Here is a 19,609-nt window from a genome sequence, read left to right as displayed (position 1 = left end):
CCTCTCTGAAAGTGGTGGTGGCAGCATAGAACGGCTGCCTTATGCACAGGGGATGAGGATCACCTGGCAGACATGGACTGAGCAGTACACAACTCCAGCATCTCCCAGCTGGTGCTGATCCCTCAGTGGGAGTGGACTGTGTGCACAGATGTACTTCCACCTCCTGCCAAACCCTCCCTTTGTTTACTCTGCAAGCACTTCAACAAAGACCTTCCTGCTTCTCCCCACGAAGATGATGGCTCTGTCTCTACTGTTTAACCCTGTTTTGGACACATGCCTTCCTGCACTCCTGCTCTAAGTTGCAGCCTCTCTCCAAGTTCTGGCCCAAGAGCACAGTTAATGGGTTCTCTTACTTTGGCTGAGATGATAATTTAGGACAATGGGTTCCCAGCACATGCAGGCAGTTGTCCAACAAATGGATGTGTTTATTTAGGAAGAGTATCCCAAATGTTTATCAGTTTCCTGGCAGACAGGACATACAGATGATCCACAGTCTCTGGATTAAGTATTTACCTAGAGTTTACCTAGAGTATTTACCTAGAGTCTTCCAAATTCAAGAAGTTAAAGTCTCTTCCCCTCTTCTTTATCAAAAGGGAAAAATTTTTCCTGGTGGTGACTCTACAGTGATGATGCTCAGAGACCCAGATCCAGAGATCTATGGACCCTTGTTCCAGCTCTGGTTTCATCCTGCTACTAGCCCTTCTGCAAGTGTAAGTCCCATCATGAGATAGTAAGGAGCAGCAGGGCCACGAAGTGTAGAAACCATGAGATGGATCCAAAGAGACTAATCTAATAGAAGGATATAGGAACTATTATCTTTGGATTAATTTCCATCAGGCCAGATCTGATGGCCCCATCAGGTCTCTGTATCTGCGTTCCAGATCCTACAAGAATCTGGTTGGTGAGTTCCAAGAAAAATATAAAGAAAATAGCCTTTCCATATCCAGTACTTGGCAGACTAATCATAAATGTGTTACTGACCAAATTTTACCAGGCACAGGACTAGAGGGCCAAAATGCTTGCTGCATGTGTCCCCACAAGAGATTAGTCTCCATCAGTCCTGGAGACCCAGACTCCTATTACAACAGAGCTCCCTTTTCTAGCAACTGTAAGGGATTTGAAGTGGGTGACTTAAAATCTGCCTGCGCTCTCCATCCTCACTGTGCACTGAGATGGTGAGAGGGAGTCTACAGAGCATGAAACTCGCTCAGACCAAAGGTCAGTCCAACACTTAAGCACCACTTAAGTGCTATTTATGTCCCTGTAGTAGGCATAAGAGGAATAAAAGTGTGTACAGGCTTCCTGTGAGAGTGACAGCCATCCATGGTGAATAGCCTCTCTTCATCTTCAGGGGAAGCTTCCCCTATGAGTTGCACCAGTATCACTCTCAGCCTACTCACTATGTACAGTCCTGCCACTCTCCTCCTCCTGGAGGAGGACAATATTATAGGAAAGGCCAGGACAATACTATAGGAAAGAGCACACAGTAAGCCCAACACCCAGTTTGCACTCAAGGAGCAACCCCACAGAGATAGGCAGTTCTTCTCCCATTCTACTGTCCCTTTGTAGGCTCCAGAAAATGCCATTTATCACATTGCCTGGGCATACAGGATCACAAAGTGAAAGAGTGCATTAGTGTGCATTCCCCAGAGAAGCTGGGTTAGCACTCCTGAGACAGCCTGAACAGCCATTCTGCAGCTTCTAACTGTGGAGACCTGAGTGAGCATGCAGGCATAATCTTCTTGCCTTGATGTCTCTTGAATGAGGTAAAGTATATGCTTTGAAAAGCATGGAGTCAAAGCTGTGTTTACATAAATATCTCAAGTCATCTTTGAAGGTGTTTTTTTGCACTATAAAACACAGAAGCAGAGGTAAGAAACAAACCCACTGGGGTACTGGGCTAAAAAGAAGCACATGACTCCTGTTTGGTTGGTTTATTGTGGTTTCCTTCTGACACGAGTGTCACAAACCCAGTGAAACAGTGGTGAATCTGAGTCAAGAGATAAGTCTATTGAAGAGTTTCACAGCACTGATAAGAGCTGAACAAGAAAGTAAGAGTTCTCTGAGTGCAGTTGTAATAGACGTTAAGCAAATAGATGGTTGCTTGCAGAAATGATCAGATATGCTGGACTGGACAGGACACAAATGGGTGTAACTGATAAACAGGCACTGCATGAAGGATTAGCTTTATATATGATAGGTCCTTCTGGGAGAAAAAGGAGAGCCTAAGTTCAAGAGCAGTATGTGGCCCCTAGAGCAAAAGGAGATTGACAGCGCTGTTAGAAGCCATCCTGTGTAAGTCTGGTTAGCAAAAGCTAAGTGAAGAAAGGCACTTCGTGTCCTTTGGAGATTTCCCCTCCAATTAAGCAGACACCACTCTCCATACGATTTTCAAAAAAAAACTCAAAATCCTCACAGTGATAAATTGATTCCTTAAACCCAGTGTAAACCTTCCCTGTTCCAGTTTATGACCACTCATCCTCCTGCCATGCACTTATGAAAGAGCCTGGCTCCATCTTCTCAGTAACTTTCTCAGCTGTAGGCTTCTGCTAGGTCCTCCTGGAGCTGTCTCTTCTCCAGCTAAGAAAGTCCAACTCCCTCAGCTACTCCTCACAGAAAAAATTCTCCATCTCCCAGATACTTGGTGACATCCCCCTTCATGCACTCAGATTTATCCATGTCTTTCTGCTATCAGGCAGCCCAAAACCGGACACTGTATTTGAGATACCGTTTTATGATTTTCAAGAAAAAGGGAATAATCACTTCCCTGTGTCTATCTACCAGGTCACTCCTGCTCCTAGCTGCCTTTGCTACTGGGGCCACATCAGTGCTCCATGACTCCTGGTGGGTCAGTCCGTCCGTCCGTCCATCCATCCATCCATCCATCCATCCATCCATCCATCCATCCATCTATCCACTCCAGGGGCAGGACTTGGGGTTTGTTCTTGCTGAATTTCATGAGGTTTCTGTCAACCTATTCCTACAACCTGGGCAGATGTCTCCGAAAGGCAGCTCTTGCACATTCAGTTTTTTGGGTTTTTTTTCTGTTGCAAGCACACAGATCTTTCTGAAGATGCATCTACAGACATGCCTTAATTAATTATTTGTCACAGCTTCAGATGAACAATACAGAGAACCATTTTTTAAAGACCAAGATGACTCATTAGGACTGCCAAGGTTGTGGAAAAGAGAGTAGTTTAGACACATGCAATTCTTGCCCCAAAGGAGCACAGACACTGCAGTAAGGTTCATCCATCTTTTCTTTCTGCTTCCTTTCTGAAAAGAGGAAATCATACTCATGAAAATTTCATACTGACATTTTATGGCTGAAATTCCCGGCCTGTTTTAAGAAAAATGCCTGCTGAACAATATCTGGAAAAGTTTGCCCATCTTTGAAGCAAAGGCACTGGCAATTTTGTGCCTATTGTGCACGGTGATGTTTTGCACAGTTCTATGTCAAAAGAACTTCTCCACACATTGCAAGATCCCAGGAGATTTGCTGGATTTAGTAAGAAAATCCAAGTGTATTTCTTCCATCCTTCCCATTGTCATGCAGAGTGAGAACAAAGAGGCTGATGTATTATGTTCTGGCTCTTGTATCACCAACAGATTTGGTAGGCGAGAAGTGGCTACAGAATCTCTTATATGTATCATCTGCAGGACGAGAAGGTTTCAGCTTGACTCTCTCACTCCAGCAGAAGTTTGTGGCGCTGGCAGTTGGGAAAAAAAACCATAGGGGAAAAAAAGCCTTTTAAAAAGCGCCTTTCTGCTGTCAGCTGAGCACAACGGTGCCTGAGTCACTGCAACATAGTTAAATGAGAAGACAAGGGCAAGCTGCTTCCAGAAGCAGCTCTCCAAGCAGAAAAGCCATTTAAATGAGGTAGGACAGAGCCAGTCTGCCCACAGCCACCACTTTAAACACACTGTCCTGTCAGGTGGCACCAGATGGCACTCTTACACAAAAGCTTCTTTTTCACAGGGTCTGCTTGAGAAGGCAGAAGTTGTGTTTAGCTATAAAAAGATACCACCTGTATTGGTTAGGGGTTCCCTGACTTCTGACCACAGCCCATATTGCACCTGGTAGAAGGACTGGTGCCAATACATAACTATTTTCATTTCTGTAAAGGAATAAATGGTCTTTGCATAAAGCACTTCCTATCAGCATAGCTTCATCCACACTTGATGTGTCCAGAATTAGGGAAAGCACAAAACTCCTAACAACAGGTCTTTCAGATATGAGCAGGAGAGGCAAGTGCTCAGTCTTGGGGTGATGTGCCATAGGAAGGTCTCCCTGAACACTGCAGACTCTGCTGCCTCTCTGCTGGTAGAGCCCAGTGGAACCAGTCCTCGAGGCACAGTGCAGTCTCGGAAACTAGGAGCTGGCAAGATCTCTGAGGGATGGGGCTGCCTCCATAATCTCTTTCCCAGACCCTGTGTGCCTCTGCTTGGTGCAGTGCATTTAATATTGATGCAAATTCTGCATCTCTACCGTCTTCCTTACAAAGGAGGCAACATAAAAGGCTTTAAATATCTTTTGTGTAGCAAAGCAGAAGTGGATTCATCAGAGGATTCACCCTCTCCCTGTTCCCTGCTCCCCCTGCAAGGGTAGCCCTCAGGGACGCTCAAAGTGCTACACCGGGAACACGGGAGGTGCCAGTACTGTGAAAGGAGAGTAACAAGCCATTGCTCAGATCTCTGGCCGGGGCAGGCACACTGTCCCACGGCTGCAGCCGCTCAGAGGCCAGCGGAGCCTTGCGTCCAGGGAGTGCTCTGCTGCCCAGCGCCGGATACCCTCGCTCCCAACCACCTCTGGGGTGGGGCTCTTCCCACTTCTGCCTCAGGGCTGGGTCCTGCCGGGCAGAGGGGCTGCAGGATCCCATGGAAACTCCCATGGAGAGCTCGGGCTCTACAGCAAAGAGTCTGTGTGTGTTCTCAGGGAGAGCTACTGGACTGAGAACTCGCCTGACTCCTGGGAGAAACTGGGCAGTTTCCCTAGAGGTGAACAATGCCCCTTTGGTTCCCTGAGACTGGCAACACATTTTCCTCCCGAGTCACTCTTCCCCCTCACCCTTCTCTCCAAAGTAAATCAGTCCAGCCAAAGCGCCAAGCGGTAGATGCTTCGTCTCCCTAAATGCCACTCTGAGGAAAAGTTACAGGCAAAGGAGAGAGGAGGCGCTGAGCCCAAAGCCCTCCCGACAGCAACCGGCCGTGCCTCCGGTGCTGCCGGAGCTCACACACGGCAGGTCGCACATTCCCCGCCTGGCACCGCACACTTCTACCCAGCCATCAGGCACATACACCATAGTGTACAACAGCCCTGAGATTCCCCGGCGGGGTCTCCTCGGGGTAACAGCGGACGGCCTAGTGCAGCGGGGCCGTGTGCGACAGTGGGTACCCGGCTACCTGCATCTCCCGGGCACCCCGGGGCAGGGCGGGGACCGAGGAGAGCCCGCCGCCGGATCCCGTCGCCGCTGCCGGGGCCGGGAACGGGGGTGCTGCCGGCGGTCCCTTACCACATTGCTGAGAAAGTCCGCCTCGCTGAAGTCGCCGAAGTCGAGGAAGCCGGTGCCGGCGGCGGGGAAGAGCCGCTCGGCGGGGAAGGGCTCCAGGATACTGTCCATGGTGCCCGCGGCGCCGGGGCTCGGCCGCCCCCGCGCTCGGCCGGCCGGGCTCACTGCGGCCGCACGCTCCCGCCCGCCCCCCGGCGGCGGCGGCCCATGGGCGGTGGGGCGGCAGCGACCGCCGGGCGGGCACGGGAGGGGAGCGCCGCGCCGGTGCCGCTCAGGGCGGCTGTCAGTGCCCCGCTGCTGAGGGGCCGGCGGGCGGCCGCGGCACGCCCCCGCCGCTCTCCGGGAGCCGCCGGGGCGGGACTTCCCGCGCAGACACCCCCTCGAGGCAGCGCCCCCGCCTCCTGGGCAGCCCCCGCACCGCCGGGCGGGGCGAGGTCGGTGGCTGCCCGGGGCCCCCGTGCTCCTCCCGGCGCTGCGCAGGGACCCGAGGGCGCTGCTGGTCCCCGGCAGAGCCGTGTCAGTTTGACGAACTGAACAAACTCTCCTTTCAGCAGCCTGCCAGCCGGCCGGCCGGCCGACTTTGGTGGCTCCTCTGCATCTCTCGGGGAGCAGCGCCGGCAAAGCGCGGGGTCGGAGCCTGAAGAGCAGCCGGCAGGGAGGTTTCCTTGCCCCCACTCCCCGCAGAGGGCTTGCAGGTAGGCCTGGCTGCAGCAGCACATGTGGCTGCTCTGTAATTAAAGAGCTGGGCACTGTTAAAGAGCTTCAGGAAGATTATATGGTTTCAGATAAATAGGATTATGGATCCCTGTCCTCTCTGATCATTACTCCAACCAACACTCAAGAAAACCACTTATAATAATCCCGTTGAAGAAGCCCTGGTGTTTTATTAATCTGTCCCTATTTCCATGGCTCCACAGAGAATAGACTGGAGTCCCAGCTCCAAGGAGGGGCTTTCTTGGTCACAGGCATCTGGAGAAAAAAACCCCAAAGATAGCACTGCATCTCTCCTGGGGGAAACCTGGCCAGAAGTTGTCAGCGGTGAGGGTTCTGGCAAAGAAGTGCTGATTTGAAGCTGGCTTGAGCCTGTGCTTGAAGTGGGCACACAGTTTCCATCCATCCAGGTTCTTGCTCCACATTCTCCATGGCTGTCAGAACTAACAGCACAATCCAAGGTGCTCCTTGGCTAGTGGTTGCACAAGCAGCCACATCCTGCACACAAAAGCCTTTATACTTACACACACAATGAGCTCTTTCAGTTGCATTTACTTTTACCTTATGTTTCAGTCAAGTGTAAAGAGCCTTTGGGTAAAAGGTCAGAGGCATAAATTCAACCAGGATGGAGTTGTGCTGAGAAAATAATGCTGTTCTTACTTCCTCAATGGTAAAGAAACTTCTTTGTTAATGTGGATGCCAGTGGGTTTAAAGGGGGAAATGCAAAAACCTTTGCCACTCTAAGATGGGAAGAAGAAATTCGTCCAGACCCTTCAGCAAGAAGGAAATCTGTCTCCAAGTAAGAGGGAAGATGTCTTTCCTTTAACATCCCAGTCAGCAGGGTTCTCCGCTGCAAGGAATAGACCGACCGAATCCCGCCATAGCAATGGAGTAACAGCCAGGGTCACAGAGCACGGACAGAGCCACAGCAGGGGCAGCTTCCACTCCTGCCACTAACCAAACACTGATATCGCTTCCCTAACTATGAAGACTCACCGGTGAAACCAAGAGCTCCTGGTTCAGTGCCTCACCCAAGCTAACACAAGGAAGCCTCTTCTCAGGACACACACTGTATTTATCCTCAGGCCAAGGAAGCTCAGATGGTGTCAGCTACGGTTTGCACAGCATGGGTGGCAGTGTCATCAGAAAAGGTCAAGCAAAGTAAACCTGACTTGTTTGTCTGTGCTCTGAAGGGAAACTGCTTTGGCACAGTCAGATAGGAGCTGTGAAATCCATTCTGGAGATTAAAATATCTCAGAAAAAAAAAAAAAAAGAAAGAAATTGCCTGGTCTGAAACTCTGCTTCTATTCAGTGCTTTTAGTACTGAGTGTAACTGCCCGGATGCAGCTTCTCTGCCTATCACTGCTGCACCTTTGCAGGCAAAGAAGAATCATAACAAATGTTCCGTTTTGATGTTGAACAGGAAAGCTGCTCTGTCCCATCTTGGAGAGCTCTGATGGGAGCCTCCACGCCTAGCATTTGTGTCGAGCTTTGAAATGGATGCTTTGCTTACGTCAGGCATGAGCACAGTTCACTAAAGGCAATTGGAAATGTGATCTAGGTGGTCAGAGGGTGTTGCTATTCACCCTCTGGAGCCAAAAAGGAGAATTATTTCTGCAGACAAGCAGTTTTGTGCTCCAGAAGAGACTCGGAGACAGGTAAATTGTTGATGGGTAAGGGGAGGTGATTGCAATTCAGAAAAATTCAGATGTGCTGCTGCAGCTGGCCTTGGGTGCTTGCAGCAAAAGGGGAAAACAACAGGCTGAGTGGCACTGCTGAAGCAGAGGCCTGGGGACTGCAGTGATTGCAACACTTGAATGATGCATCACCCTTACTAGAGCATCTTTAAAACCAAGTTCTGCAGCTGTCTCTTGGGACATAGATACAGCAGAGCAGGGAGCAACCTTGGGGCAGGGGCCGAATTACATGATCATTCAAATTCATTCTCAGCCCAGTTTTCTCTGATTTTATACTTAGACTTATTTGCAATCTGATTACAGCAGGAGATCGAATAGCAATCAAGTATGTTCAGGCTGAACAAGTCAAACTGAGAACAGGTAATTCTTCCTGGCCTCACAATATTTGGTACAGCAAATACACATGTATGACCAACCAAGCTAATTTTATCACTCCTGAGAAGTGAATCATCAGTCCATTTCTCAGAAGAAAGGGATCCTGCTCTCCTGTGCTCCATCCTGCCTGGTCCTGCTTCCACTGCTTGCCTTTATGTCTATAGAGTGAGAACTGCAAGTCTCTCATCGTATCACTTTGCATTTGCTTTGCCTTCACCCTGCATTGTTGTGAGCAGGACACAGAAGACAAGGTAAGCAAGCTCTGGGCTTGAACATGTGGACAGCAATTCAGGCCATTCGGCTACAAGCCAAGCTGAAGCTTTTGGTTCCCCCACCCAGGACTGTGCCAGGAGGTTTCACAGACTCTTCAAGGATGAGTGTTTCTTGAGGAATGTAGGGTGAAATGTCGGTGATTTTTGGTCTGCTGCATGCAAGCTCTGTTGTTACAGCAGGGGTCATCTGTGTAGTGTTTGCAGCCTGGACAGCTGGTATGGGAATGATTCATGCTGTTAGAACTGCTTTGCTTTGGAGGTCAGGCTGGCTCTTTAGGACTGCCACCAAAGACAAGCTTTTACTTCAAGTCTGTGAAAGATACCATTTGTCCTGTTTATTTTTCTAGCATTGGTGTTCATATGGATGGAATATACAGTTTCTGCCACAGCCTGTCTTCCTAGCCATGAAGATTTTCTGGAGTCATGTGGACTCCATACTTTGGCTCTTCAGTAGCTCTTTGCAACAGTCTTGCCTTCATTTCGTTTTGTCTTTTCTCTGGATTTGATTTCTTCTCCATATATTGCTTTGGTGGGATTTTGCTCACTGTTTTGTGCACCATGGGCAGAGGGAGCAACTGCTGCATTATAGGTCCCCTCTGCTCCGGAAGGCCCACTGAGAACAAGGTGAGGATGGAAATGGAACTTTCAGCCTAGTTCAAAGAAGAGGTACTACAGACCCCAGACAGGCTCTTAGGAGTCAGGTTGTGTGTGATGACACAAGTAGTTACATGTCCAACACTTTGGCTGTGATTTCTTCATTTAGGATTTTATGGGGGCCATTAAAAACCCAGGAAAAAGTCAAGATAGAGAGTGATACAGCAAAACATTCTCTAGCAAAAGGTAACTTTTGAGGAAGGACTTGCAATCACTGGAGCCTTTCTTTGCCCTCTGATCCATAGCCCTGCCTCATCCAGGAAATGTGTCTCCCTTTGGATTTCCTTCCAGCAGCTGGTTTAAACTCTCTCTCTTGCACACACATTTCTCTCTCCAGCCAGCATCAGCTGCTTTCCATTTCCTTCTTCCTGTTGTGTGCACTCCCAGCCAGGTACCCAGCACACCTGTTCCCACCACCAGCAAGCAGCAGTGGGACAGGGAGGGGAACCAGTGCAGAGATCACACCCATTGCAGCTCCCTGCTAAAAACAGAGAAGGGGGTAACACCTGTGAAAAGAGTGTTCACAGATCTGCCACCACAACTGAAAGAGGGAATGAATTGTGTTCTGCATATTGCTTTGTGTGCAGCTACACAGGACATCAAATTAAATGTCTGCCTGTAAGCAGACACACACTTCTTTAATGACCACCAAATCCAGGTAGGCGTGAGCCATGCTGAAGCACTGCAGAGAAGCGCAGACACGTGTGTGTCATAAGGAAATGTGCTCCCCCCCCCCCGCCCCATATTTCTTAGGAAGTAGAGGGGAAAGTGAAGAGCATATTAATTGCATGTTTGCATATGGCAAGGATCCATGAATGCTGCGGTTTCAATGAGCACCCTAATGCAATGTGGGGAATGAAAGGGAAGCCACAGACCTCAGCACTGCAATTATTATTCTTTCTGGGGTAAACTTGGGGCCCTTGAACAGATTTAAATCAGCCTTGCAAACAAGGAGCGAGTGACAGACAAGGAAGGAGGAAAGACCTAGGAAAAAGAAAGCCTTGAGTACAAGACACTGGACCCTAGGAACATCCCTTCACAGAACTCCTTTAGTCTCCTGGGAATGTGGCTGAGCTGCCTGTGGCTGTATGTCTTTCTGGCAGTATGACAGAAAGCAAAGCCCCCAAATAGTAAATGGGTACTGTAACAAAATATGAGAAATGAAAACTCACCAGTTGGGAAGTAACTGATATAGGAGGAAAAATCTCATTGTAATTCCTTAATTTCTTCATGGCAAGCTAAGACTTTGCCTTGTCACACACAGTCACACAGTCTCCCCTTCCTGCTCTACGCCTCAGAAAGAGCATAGGCTGGCAATCTCCCTGGGAAATTACACAACTTTCAGGCTGACTGGGTGCAGAGTAACTTCAATATGAGGGAACCTCCTTCCAGCAGTCTTTTAGCATTTGAAGACACTATGTGAATGGGAAGCTGCAGGACAGCAGAAGAGGGTGGCTGCCTCTGCTTCCTATGCACTACTTTTTATTTACTAGGTTTTTAGCCTTCATGGTTGCAAGACGTGCTTGCAGAAGGGATCCAGGTAGACTTCACAGGGCTGGAGACAACCTGAAGAGTCATTCTTAGGGGAATGTATCGACTCTTTTCTCCTAACCATTTCCTACAACTCAAATCTTTCCCTGGGAAGGATGATGCGCTGCACACACTGAATTTTACTCCAAGAAGATACCTTGCATCAAGGAGTGGGAAGAAAATGGTTTTGGTACAGGAGGCAGCTGAAGAGCTGCTGGAACAGGACTGGATGAGTCAGGGCAAGGGATGGCAACAACTCTGCTTTGACACACTGTATGTGCCATATAGAGTCAATTCCAAACTCCCAGTTACCCACATGAACGACTAGAGGGCAATCCATGCAGATTTGTGCCACTTGACCCCTCAAGCATGGTAGAGAAGTTGGGCTCTAACATCTTGGCCACATCCAACAGAATCTGCCCTGGTCAGAACCAAGTAGATACAGCACACACAGGCTGGTCAGGGGAGTGGGAGGACGATGTTCCCTGTACTACCAAGGGTTAAAAGCGAGGTCCAGATCCACAAGAAATCCTGTGAGGAGAAAAGCACAACCCAGCAATTCAGGCATGTCTCACCCCCGTTCAAATGACATTGTTTCAATGCTGTCTGCCTCACCCCTCAGTGGTAATTACAGACTTTCACTACAGGGGGAAGAGAACACGGTGGAAGAAACCTTCATTACAGACATCTCCTAGAGAAAAGCAACTCCAGTGTAAAGTCCCAGGCACATAGCCAGGATCAGCCACCAAAGCAAAACACATTTAGGACAAAAATAAAAGGGGGAGAAGTGTTAAGTGCTTTGGGAAGATCAGAAGCCCACCAGGTTGGCTGCAGTACAGTGCTGGGTGTAGGGAGCACTTTGGAGGAACTGGAATGCTGCCCTGCTTTTAAGTGGTGCGGTTTGCATTTACATTCTTCCTTCCTTCCTTCTTCTCTGGGTGCTTGTTTTCCCCTGATGTCTGCATGTGTCCCTTTGTCACCCCTGGCAAACACCAGTGGGCTGGGAATGGATGGTTTTCCTAGTCTTCCTAACTGGATGTTTGTCAAAGGGGCACATAAAGCTGCAGGTATCCTTGGCTGACCCCTTTCCCTTTTGTACACCTAGCTTAAGATATACACTCAAGAACAGGCTTCTTTTACTCAAAGCTGGGGGTTCCTTCTTACCTTGTGTATTTTACAGGGGCCCAAAGTTTGAGGTTTTTTACAAAGGATGCAAGAGTTTTTTTCTTCCCAGTAGGTCATGCATCTGTTACAGGCCATGATCATTTCCTATTGCTGTGGTGCATCTGTCAGGCTTGGTGTTGACCTTCTCTCAGGTGGCTGACACCTCTGGCAAAAAAATGGTCTAATTCCTGCTGCTTTTCTTCCTCATTCCAACTTTCTGTTGACAAATGGCATAGGTCCTAGCTAAGTTGCTCTTTTTACCCCTGGGCATTCACATGTGTGAAGCTGAGAACCACTGTCATGGCATGGTAAACTCAGTGTTTGTGGGAGACGTCACTTCAGTGACAAAATTTTCCTACAGAGCCGTTTTTTGTTGCTGGTGGTAGCACCTTGTTCTTGCAGGATCTGTGTATGATGCTACATTAGAAAGATCGCTCAAACCAATAGGCCTTGTCCCCAGGTAGCTAACAGCAGGGATGGGAGAGGACCAGGAGGAGAAAAACATTCAATCAGAGTGCTATTAAGACGTGTCTAGGGAACTGGCTGAATTTTAATTGTTCTTTCCTACTCAGTGAGTGAGCACAGGAAAAGATTTACCTTCTGGCCTTTCCATTTGGGCATGTTGACATTTCCAGGCGGCACTTTCCTCTGATGGAGAGGTTTGACGTCAGGTGGGCTGATTAAAGCCTGCAGTGCCTCTGACTCATTTGGCTACGTCCTGTGCAACGGGATTTGTAATGTGTCCCTTGTCTTTCTTTCACTCGTTATGGTTGGTTTTAAATAAATAAAGCTAAGCTCAATTCACAACTTCAGGGAAGATGCAACTCGGCTCAGGCTCAAATATGCATTGCCATGGCAACAGATGCTGTCAGGCTCACACAGACGTGTCACTCTTGGCAGCGAACTCCCCTGCCCTCCTCTCCCTGCCCATGCAGTGCATGGGGCTAGGGTGGGATGCAGGAAAGCCAGGTGAGGCTGGCACTGTCCATGCCACTTGGGCATGCAGCTGTTCCTGGGAACTGGCCTTGCTGCTCTCTCAGCCTCAGGAGAGCTCACCTGGGCCACCCAACTACCCTCTTGCGGAGCAAGAACTCCTTTAGGGGAAGCCCTGGTGAATGAAGTTGCCCTTAGTGTGACTTCCTCAACTTGCAAAAAGGAGGGGAGGGACTACCTGGATCAAAAAGTCTCACACAGCTGCTGCCAAATGTGTCATGCTGTTCATACATGGACTGAGATCTGAAATAAAGAAACAAAAATTATCAGCTGCCTTCTGTTAAGACCCACTGACAAATCCCTCATGACTGGTAGAGAGATGCCCAGCAAGGAAACAGAAGTGGGGAGAGATGTGGTTTCTGCAGCTGACTGTAGGGTAGATAGGTTAGCCAAGAAAAGGCACAGCAAGGCAAGGCAGTAGAATCCCTGGGTCCTCGGTCCCAGAGTATCTGTGTCTCTCTGGCATACTGAGCAGGTCCCTTTGGTGCTGCCATTTCCTGTACAGCTTTTGATTCATCAAGAAGAACTTGATTCATCAAGAACTTGAGTATAGCAGCAGCCTAAAACATGAAGCATGAAACATGGCCAAAGGCAGCATCACTAAGAAAGAGGCTCTTTGAAGTGCTCAAGAACTCCTTGCCTGCGGCTCTGCAACTGCACATTTCTAACATCCACTGATTATGCAACCATCAAAGTTGGAAGAGAAATTTAAGATAACCAAGTCCTAATATCCACCCAGCAGTATCACGGTAACCCTTAAACCACTAAACCACCCAGAACAGATCCAGATGCCTCTTAAACACCTTCAGGGATGGTGATTTCACCACCTCCCGGGCAATCTATTCCAATGTCTGACCACCCTAACAATGAAAAATCTTTTTCTAATACTTAATCTGAATCTCCCCTGTCTCAACTTAAGGTCATTTCCTCTGGTTCTTTCACTGCAGGCATGGTAGAAGAAATCAGTCTCTCTACCTGGATAGCACCTCAATGTAATTTTTAAAGTGAGGGGCCCAAAACTGGATGCAGCACTTGAGGTGTGGCTTCACCAGTACTGACTACAGAGGGGAGATCACTGCCCTGGTCCTGCTGGCTACACTATTATTGATACAGGTCAGGATGCCATTGGCATTCTTGGCCACCTGGACACACACTGGATCATGTTCAGCCACTGCTGACCAGCACGCCCAGGTCCTTTTCTGCTGGGCAGTTTTACAGCTAGTCTTCTCCAAGCTTGTAGTGCTGCTTGGGGTTGTTGTGACCCAAGTGCAGGACCCAGCACTTTGCCTTATTGAACCTCATGCAGTTGTCCTCAGGCCATTGACTGAGCCTGTCCAGATCCCTCTGCAGAGACTTCCTACCTTCAAATCAGATCAACACTCCCACACAACTTAGTGTCATCTGCAAATTTACTGAGGGTGCCATCAATCCCAATGTACAAGTCATCAATAAAGATGTTAAACAGGACCAATCCCAAAACTGAGCCCTGGGGAGCACAGCTATCCACCAGATGCCAAATGGATTTAGCTCCATACACCACAATTCTCTGGGTCTGGCCATGCAGCCAGTTTTTTACCCATTGCAGAGACCACCCATCCAGGTCGTGAGCAGCCAGTTTTTCTAGGAAAAGAGGTACTAGAGAAATAAGACATTCTGGTTTGTGTGGCAAACAGGGCTAACAGAGTTGCCAGATCTTCCTTTCTCCAAGTATCTCAGAACATTTAGCAGCTTTCTCAAAGCCTGGGCACCTGAAGTCCTGGAAATGTGGAAACTTGCCTTCCCTGCTCTTAGGTGACTTCTGACAGTTGCAGGGAACTGGCTGAAAATGCGCCCTGCTGGCTCCAACACAGGCAGACGAACCTAGGAAACCATCATTTACTGGTTTTAATCCTATTATTTTTAGATCACCCCATTGAGTGAGTTCTGAATTACAGTTTTTGGTTTGGCTTGTGGGCAAGCACAATGCACATAGGAAAGTTTTTTGAGTGCTGTCCCACTGACCTGAGCTGCACCAAGAGGCAGCATATACCCTGTTGGACTTGTACAGGGGCAGGAAGGGGCACAAAACAATTGAGCCAAGAATCCAGTCTTCCCAAACAGATTTCTAGGGCTGGGGAATACTTTCTAGCTTAATCCTCATTTTGTAGGTTTAATGCTTTCCCATGTGGGGTGCCATGTCTTTTTTCTACCACAAATGATTTGAAATTAACCTTACCTCCTACAGTCGCTGCACCCTGCACATTGGGGAAGTTAATAGTATTGGAAGAGTTTGAACTTGTGAAGTGTTTCTATGACTGCATAGATTGAGCCACATTACCATGACAAATCACTGAAATCTGAGAAATCTAATTTACAACGCTAATTTCTTTTTTGTGTCTTTCCCAACTCAAATTCAAGTCAGAGAGTGTCTAGAATGTGCAGTAACTCTAATCTAGCAGAACTGTGGGTGTAAGAAGGATGAAAAACAATTGCATGAGGTCTCCAGGGCTGGTCTACAATGACTCCAAACCCTAAATTGCTTATCCCTTAAACGTGGTTTACAGCAGCAATGGATCCTGGCGGAGCTGCGTAACCAGCACTTAAATAAAGGGGAGGCAGCAAGACCTCCTGAATCAGTGGCATCTGTTCTGGGAAGGGCTTGCCCAGAAACAGCCACAGCAAGAAGGTACTGAAACCCACTGTCTCCTCCTAGAAACAGAATTGAAGGTCACAAAGTAAAGACCCCTGCAACCAGCACTGGCCTTTGATTAAAAATAAATCCTTTCATGCACAGACAGTGGTTTGAGAAAGGAAATATTGAACTGCAGTGGAATCTTGGAAAGTTCATGGCTGGACACCTTGGAGTGGAAACACCAATAGCATCAGTTCAGGTAAAACTCTATACTCCCAGCCACTGGCATCAATGTACAAGAGTACTCCCATCTCTCAAATTTAACTTCTTTCACAATAAAACTGATTTTTGTGGTGCTTTTACCTGGGATAGTGTGAAAGTAACTCAGGAATAAGAGAGATGAAAGTCTGCTTGGTGTCACTGAGCCACCTCTGAAGCCAGGAAAATCATGATTCTCTGTAAACAGTTAGTGTTTTGCCCCAGTATGGGAATCATTATTTCCAAGTGATGGGGGCTGCCACTGTCTCTGCCAGAACAATAAACAAAACAAAGCACTGTGGTGTGGTCCTCCTACCCCCTGTATTGCGCTCTCAGGACTAGCAGACAGCAGAGATATTTGGGCACTTATCAGGTTCACTTCTTCCTTTAAAATGCACTAAAGGAAGTACTGGTAAAATACATTATATGAATGGCCCACATAACTTACTGCTGTCACTTATAACTGAGAAGGAACTGCAAAGAAAGGAACTGATATTTATAGGAGTGAAAACATCCTTCTTTATTCCGGGAGCATGGCTTACAGTCCTATGAACCCTTTGCAGAATTCAGGTTTTCATAAAGCACCTGAAACAGGGGTTTGAAAATGGAGAACTGTTAAAAAGCCTCAGCACCCCAAACTCCACATCAAACCAGAAATGTTCCTCATGAGCAAGTTAATATATAAATATACTTCACATCATATCTTTATTTCTGTGGAAGACCGTTCCATTTCCAGGAAGTACCCAGTGCTTCCTGGCACTTACCAAGGGAGGCCGTGACCTGAGCAACAGCTGTAATGATCCCATCACAGACAGAATATTTTGCAGTGTTCTACACAATTATTAATTCTGGTGCCAGCAAGTAGTTTTGCCTGGTCTTTTGCTGCCTGGTCAATTGCATGTAAGTCACGCTTCCCTCACTGCAGGCTGCCATCCTCTCCTTCTTGACCAGATACTCAGTGGATTATTTTTATCTCAGATCACATAGTCCCAATGGTACAATTATACACTGACCTCAAAGACTTGCTTTTAAAATTACCCTTCTTTAGCAAACCCTCTGTCTAGTGGGTTGGGTGGTTTTCTTATTTTTTATTTTTATATCTAAATGGTTAAATAGTGGGTGTGGTTGGGGAAAGAGGAAAAGAAGAAAGAGAAAGAAGCAGACAGAGCAAACAGTAGGGGAGACAGTTGTGAGGGTCACAAGTGCACTCAGGAGGGGGACATCCATGTACTCCAAAGGGAAGACACTTGGCTTCCTTTCTTTCCTCAGTAACATCTTCTCCTGGAAGGTCAGTCCTTCCTGTCAACAAATGTCATTTCACTACAGAGACAGTAACAATCCCTCTTCCTCATAGCTACAGCTAAAGATTTATTCTTGGGAACCACTACCTAAATCAGAGACCAAACAAACCAGGAACTTTCAAATATGGCGTGAAACTTGGAACTTTCCTGTAAGTGCTCACAGATGTTAAATATTTTACAAAGGGAAGAGACAGAAAAGCAACTCAGAAGGGCTCTGAAGGGCCTAAAGGCAAACAAGCCTAGGACAGGGGTAGACAATCTTAACTGTAGAGATGTGTTCACAGTGAAACCCATGTAGGACAGGTGTCATTTGTCCATGTTGCTATTCAGCTGACAGTTCCATCAAATTCTTGAAAATCTTCATAGAATGCATGAAATCTCTTCAGGAGAGATGAGCATCTTCTCTGAGGATGACGAGCTGGAGGGAATAGGACAACAGTCTGTCCTTGCAAGGAAAAAAAGGGAACCAACTGACAGGCTGACAGGGAAAACTTCAAATATGCTGCAACTTCTCACATCCAGGTTGCACACACTACTTTTTGAGTTTGCTACACAACAGGACTTTCCCCTCCACACTATAAATAGCTTTAAAACCCATCTGAAATTGTTTTAAGGCTAATGGGAGCTGCAGTGAATTCGCTCCAAGTGATTAAAGGAACTTTCGCTGGGCTGTTTGTGAAAGTTTGCCTTCTAATAGCTGCCTGTCAGCTGGGCAGTGGCTGCTCTTCCATTGTGCTGAAAATGGTCTACTTCATCCTTCACATCTTCAGGTGTGCATATCTATTCCACGCTGTTCTGCATACCTTATTTTCTGTAGCCTTTTCCACACACTGGTTATGTCTCAGTCCTGACAGGATGAGCTCCTTTTGTGTCAAACCCCACCAACAAAAGATCAAGACTAGTACTTGGAGAGGAGGCCTACAAATGGTGTCCGGATGTGTTTGAGAAGAAGGCAACTGTCACCCGGGTGACTCTTGCCCTGCATGGGAGTTTGATTGTGTAGGACAGATATGAACACCATCAGATTGGAAACAATCTTTGAACGTTCCGAATAGTCCATGTTCCAGCTGTCTGGGACAAGACAATCCTCCTCCCTTTGTTCTTCCTGCAGCTCCCCTTGTACACAGCATCTTTTCCCCTTCTCCACTTACTTCACCATTGCACTGGGGTGTTGCCCTGCGCTGTTGCACAGTTGGCTTCACCCACACCTGCAGTGACCGCATTTTATGGTGGGTGAAATCATCTTTGGTTTGGGGAGGGCTTTTTTGTCAATTTTGTGAAAAGCTTTTGAAGCCTGTGAAACTGAAATGTACTTGATACCTTGCTGGAAGAGACAACAAGCTGGTTAGCACAGCCTTGGCTGGGGCAGAAAGCAGTATTAGAGCTCCAATTAAGTGATACCTATAAATGCTGGCAAAGGACACAGTGAGGATGAACAGGCATCTGTGTACTCACCACTTCTCTCATTTGGGTTTAAAAAGCCAAATCCACCTACCAACATTTGCTGAACAGAGTTTGTTTCACAAATATCAGTCAGCAAGACATCAGTCAAAGGTATTCATCTATAAAATAAAAAAAATCAAATTCCAAACTCTGCTCTTTTAATGAGCTCTGGTAAATTTGCTCAATTTTACAGTCCTGGGGTCAATCAATTAGCAACTGCCTAGGGGTGAAACTTAATTAAGCTCAGATAACACAACAGAGGTTTCACCTCCTTGCCCTCCCTCTATACACATCCTCATTTACACATCTGGGTAAAAGCTTCATTGCAAAGCCTGGAGAGAGCAATTGCTTCAAGCAGAGTCTCTGAGAGCACATCTGAGCTCCCAAAAAGCATTGCAAACTCTTGCATCATGCAGAGGCAGAGCAGCTAGGAAACTAGAAGATCCACTCTGGCAAGCTGCTGCCACGGGGATAAGGTGTCACTGGGAACAACAAAAGGTGGTTTTACTGAGGAAATGTGGTGCCACGACTTATTAGTCTTTCAGCAGAAGCAGGAATCCTAGTGCTGCTCTGATGGTGCTGCTCTTGCAGCAGGAGTGAGCCAGCCATTCAGGGCTAGTCTGACAAATCTGGCTCCAGCTGCTTGACTTTATTAACGACAGAAGCCCTGGAGGGGTGGGATCCAGAGGCATCACAGCAATTTTTTTCCCCTTTCCTAAGCACAAAAGACAGAAGTGGAATGTAGCTGAGGAATGCTTCGCCCTTGGAAGGGATGTAATAAATCTCCTTGGATGTGATATTTGGTTTATTTTGTGGGAGTCATTCAAAAGGAAAATGCAGATTGTGGGGCTTAGTGCTCAGCCTATGCTGGCAAAGGATCCCTGACAAAGAATGTCCATTGGCAGGGAATTTCCTGACTTTGCAAGTGAGCAAACGCCTCTTTCTCAGTTACTCTAAAAGCTGTTTTGTTATTATATAAAAGGTTCTATAAAGCAGACAATGATCAGTTCTACTCCAGATCCACCAGCCTTATTTGCAGGAGGAAGGATTTGTGCTATGCTCAATAAAGTGCTTTTTCTCCAGGATGGTC

The 19,609-nt window shown here is 47.5% G+C and overlaps 1 protein-coding gene across 1 annotated transcript in view; it reads right to left on the bottom strand.

Moving 5' to 3' along the window:
• Positions 1–5,621, bottom strand: part of CREB3L1 (cAMP responsive element binding protein 3 like 1) — a gene marked incomplete at its 5' end in the record, with an annotated part of 43,061 nt that extends 37,440 nt beyond the window's left edge. Inside the window, one exon of the mRNA XM_084208074.1 lies at positions 5,514–5,621. Coding sequence (XP_084064200.1) covers positions 5,514–5,621 — 108 coding nt within the window. The remainder of the gene's footprint in view (positions 1–5,513) is intronic.
• Positions 5,622–19,609: the final 13,988 nt, after the last annotated feature.

This window comes from Fringilla coelebs (genome assembly GCF_963513975.1).
Source record: "Fringilla coelebs genome assembly, chromosome: 6".
NCBI classification, from domain to species: domain Eukaryota; kingdom Metazoa; phylum Chordata; class Aves; order Passeriformes; family Fringillidae; genus Fringilla; species Fringilla coelebs.
This window is presented reverse-complemented; position numbering and strand designations above follow the sequence as displayed.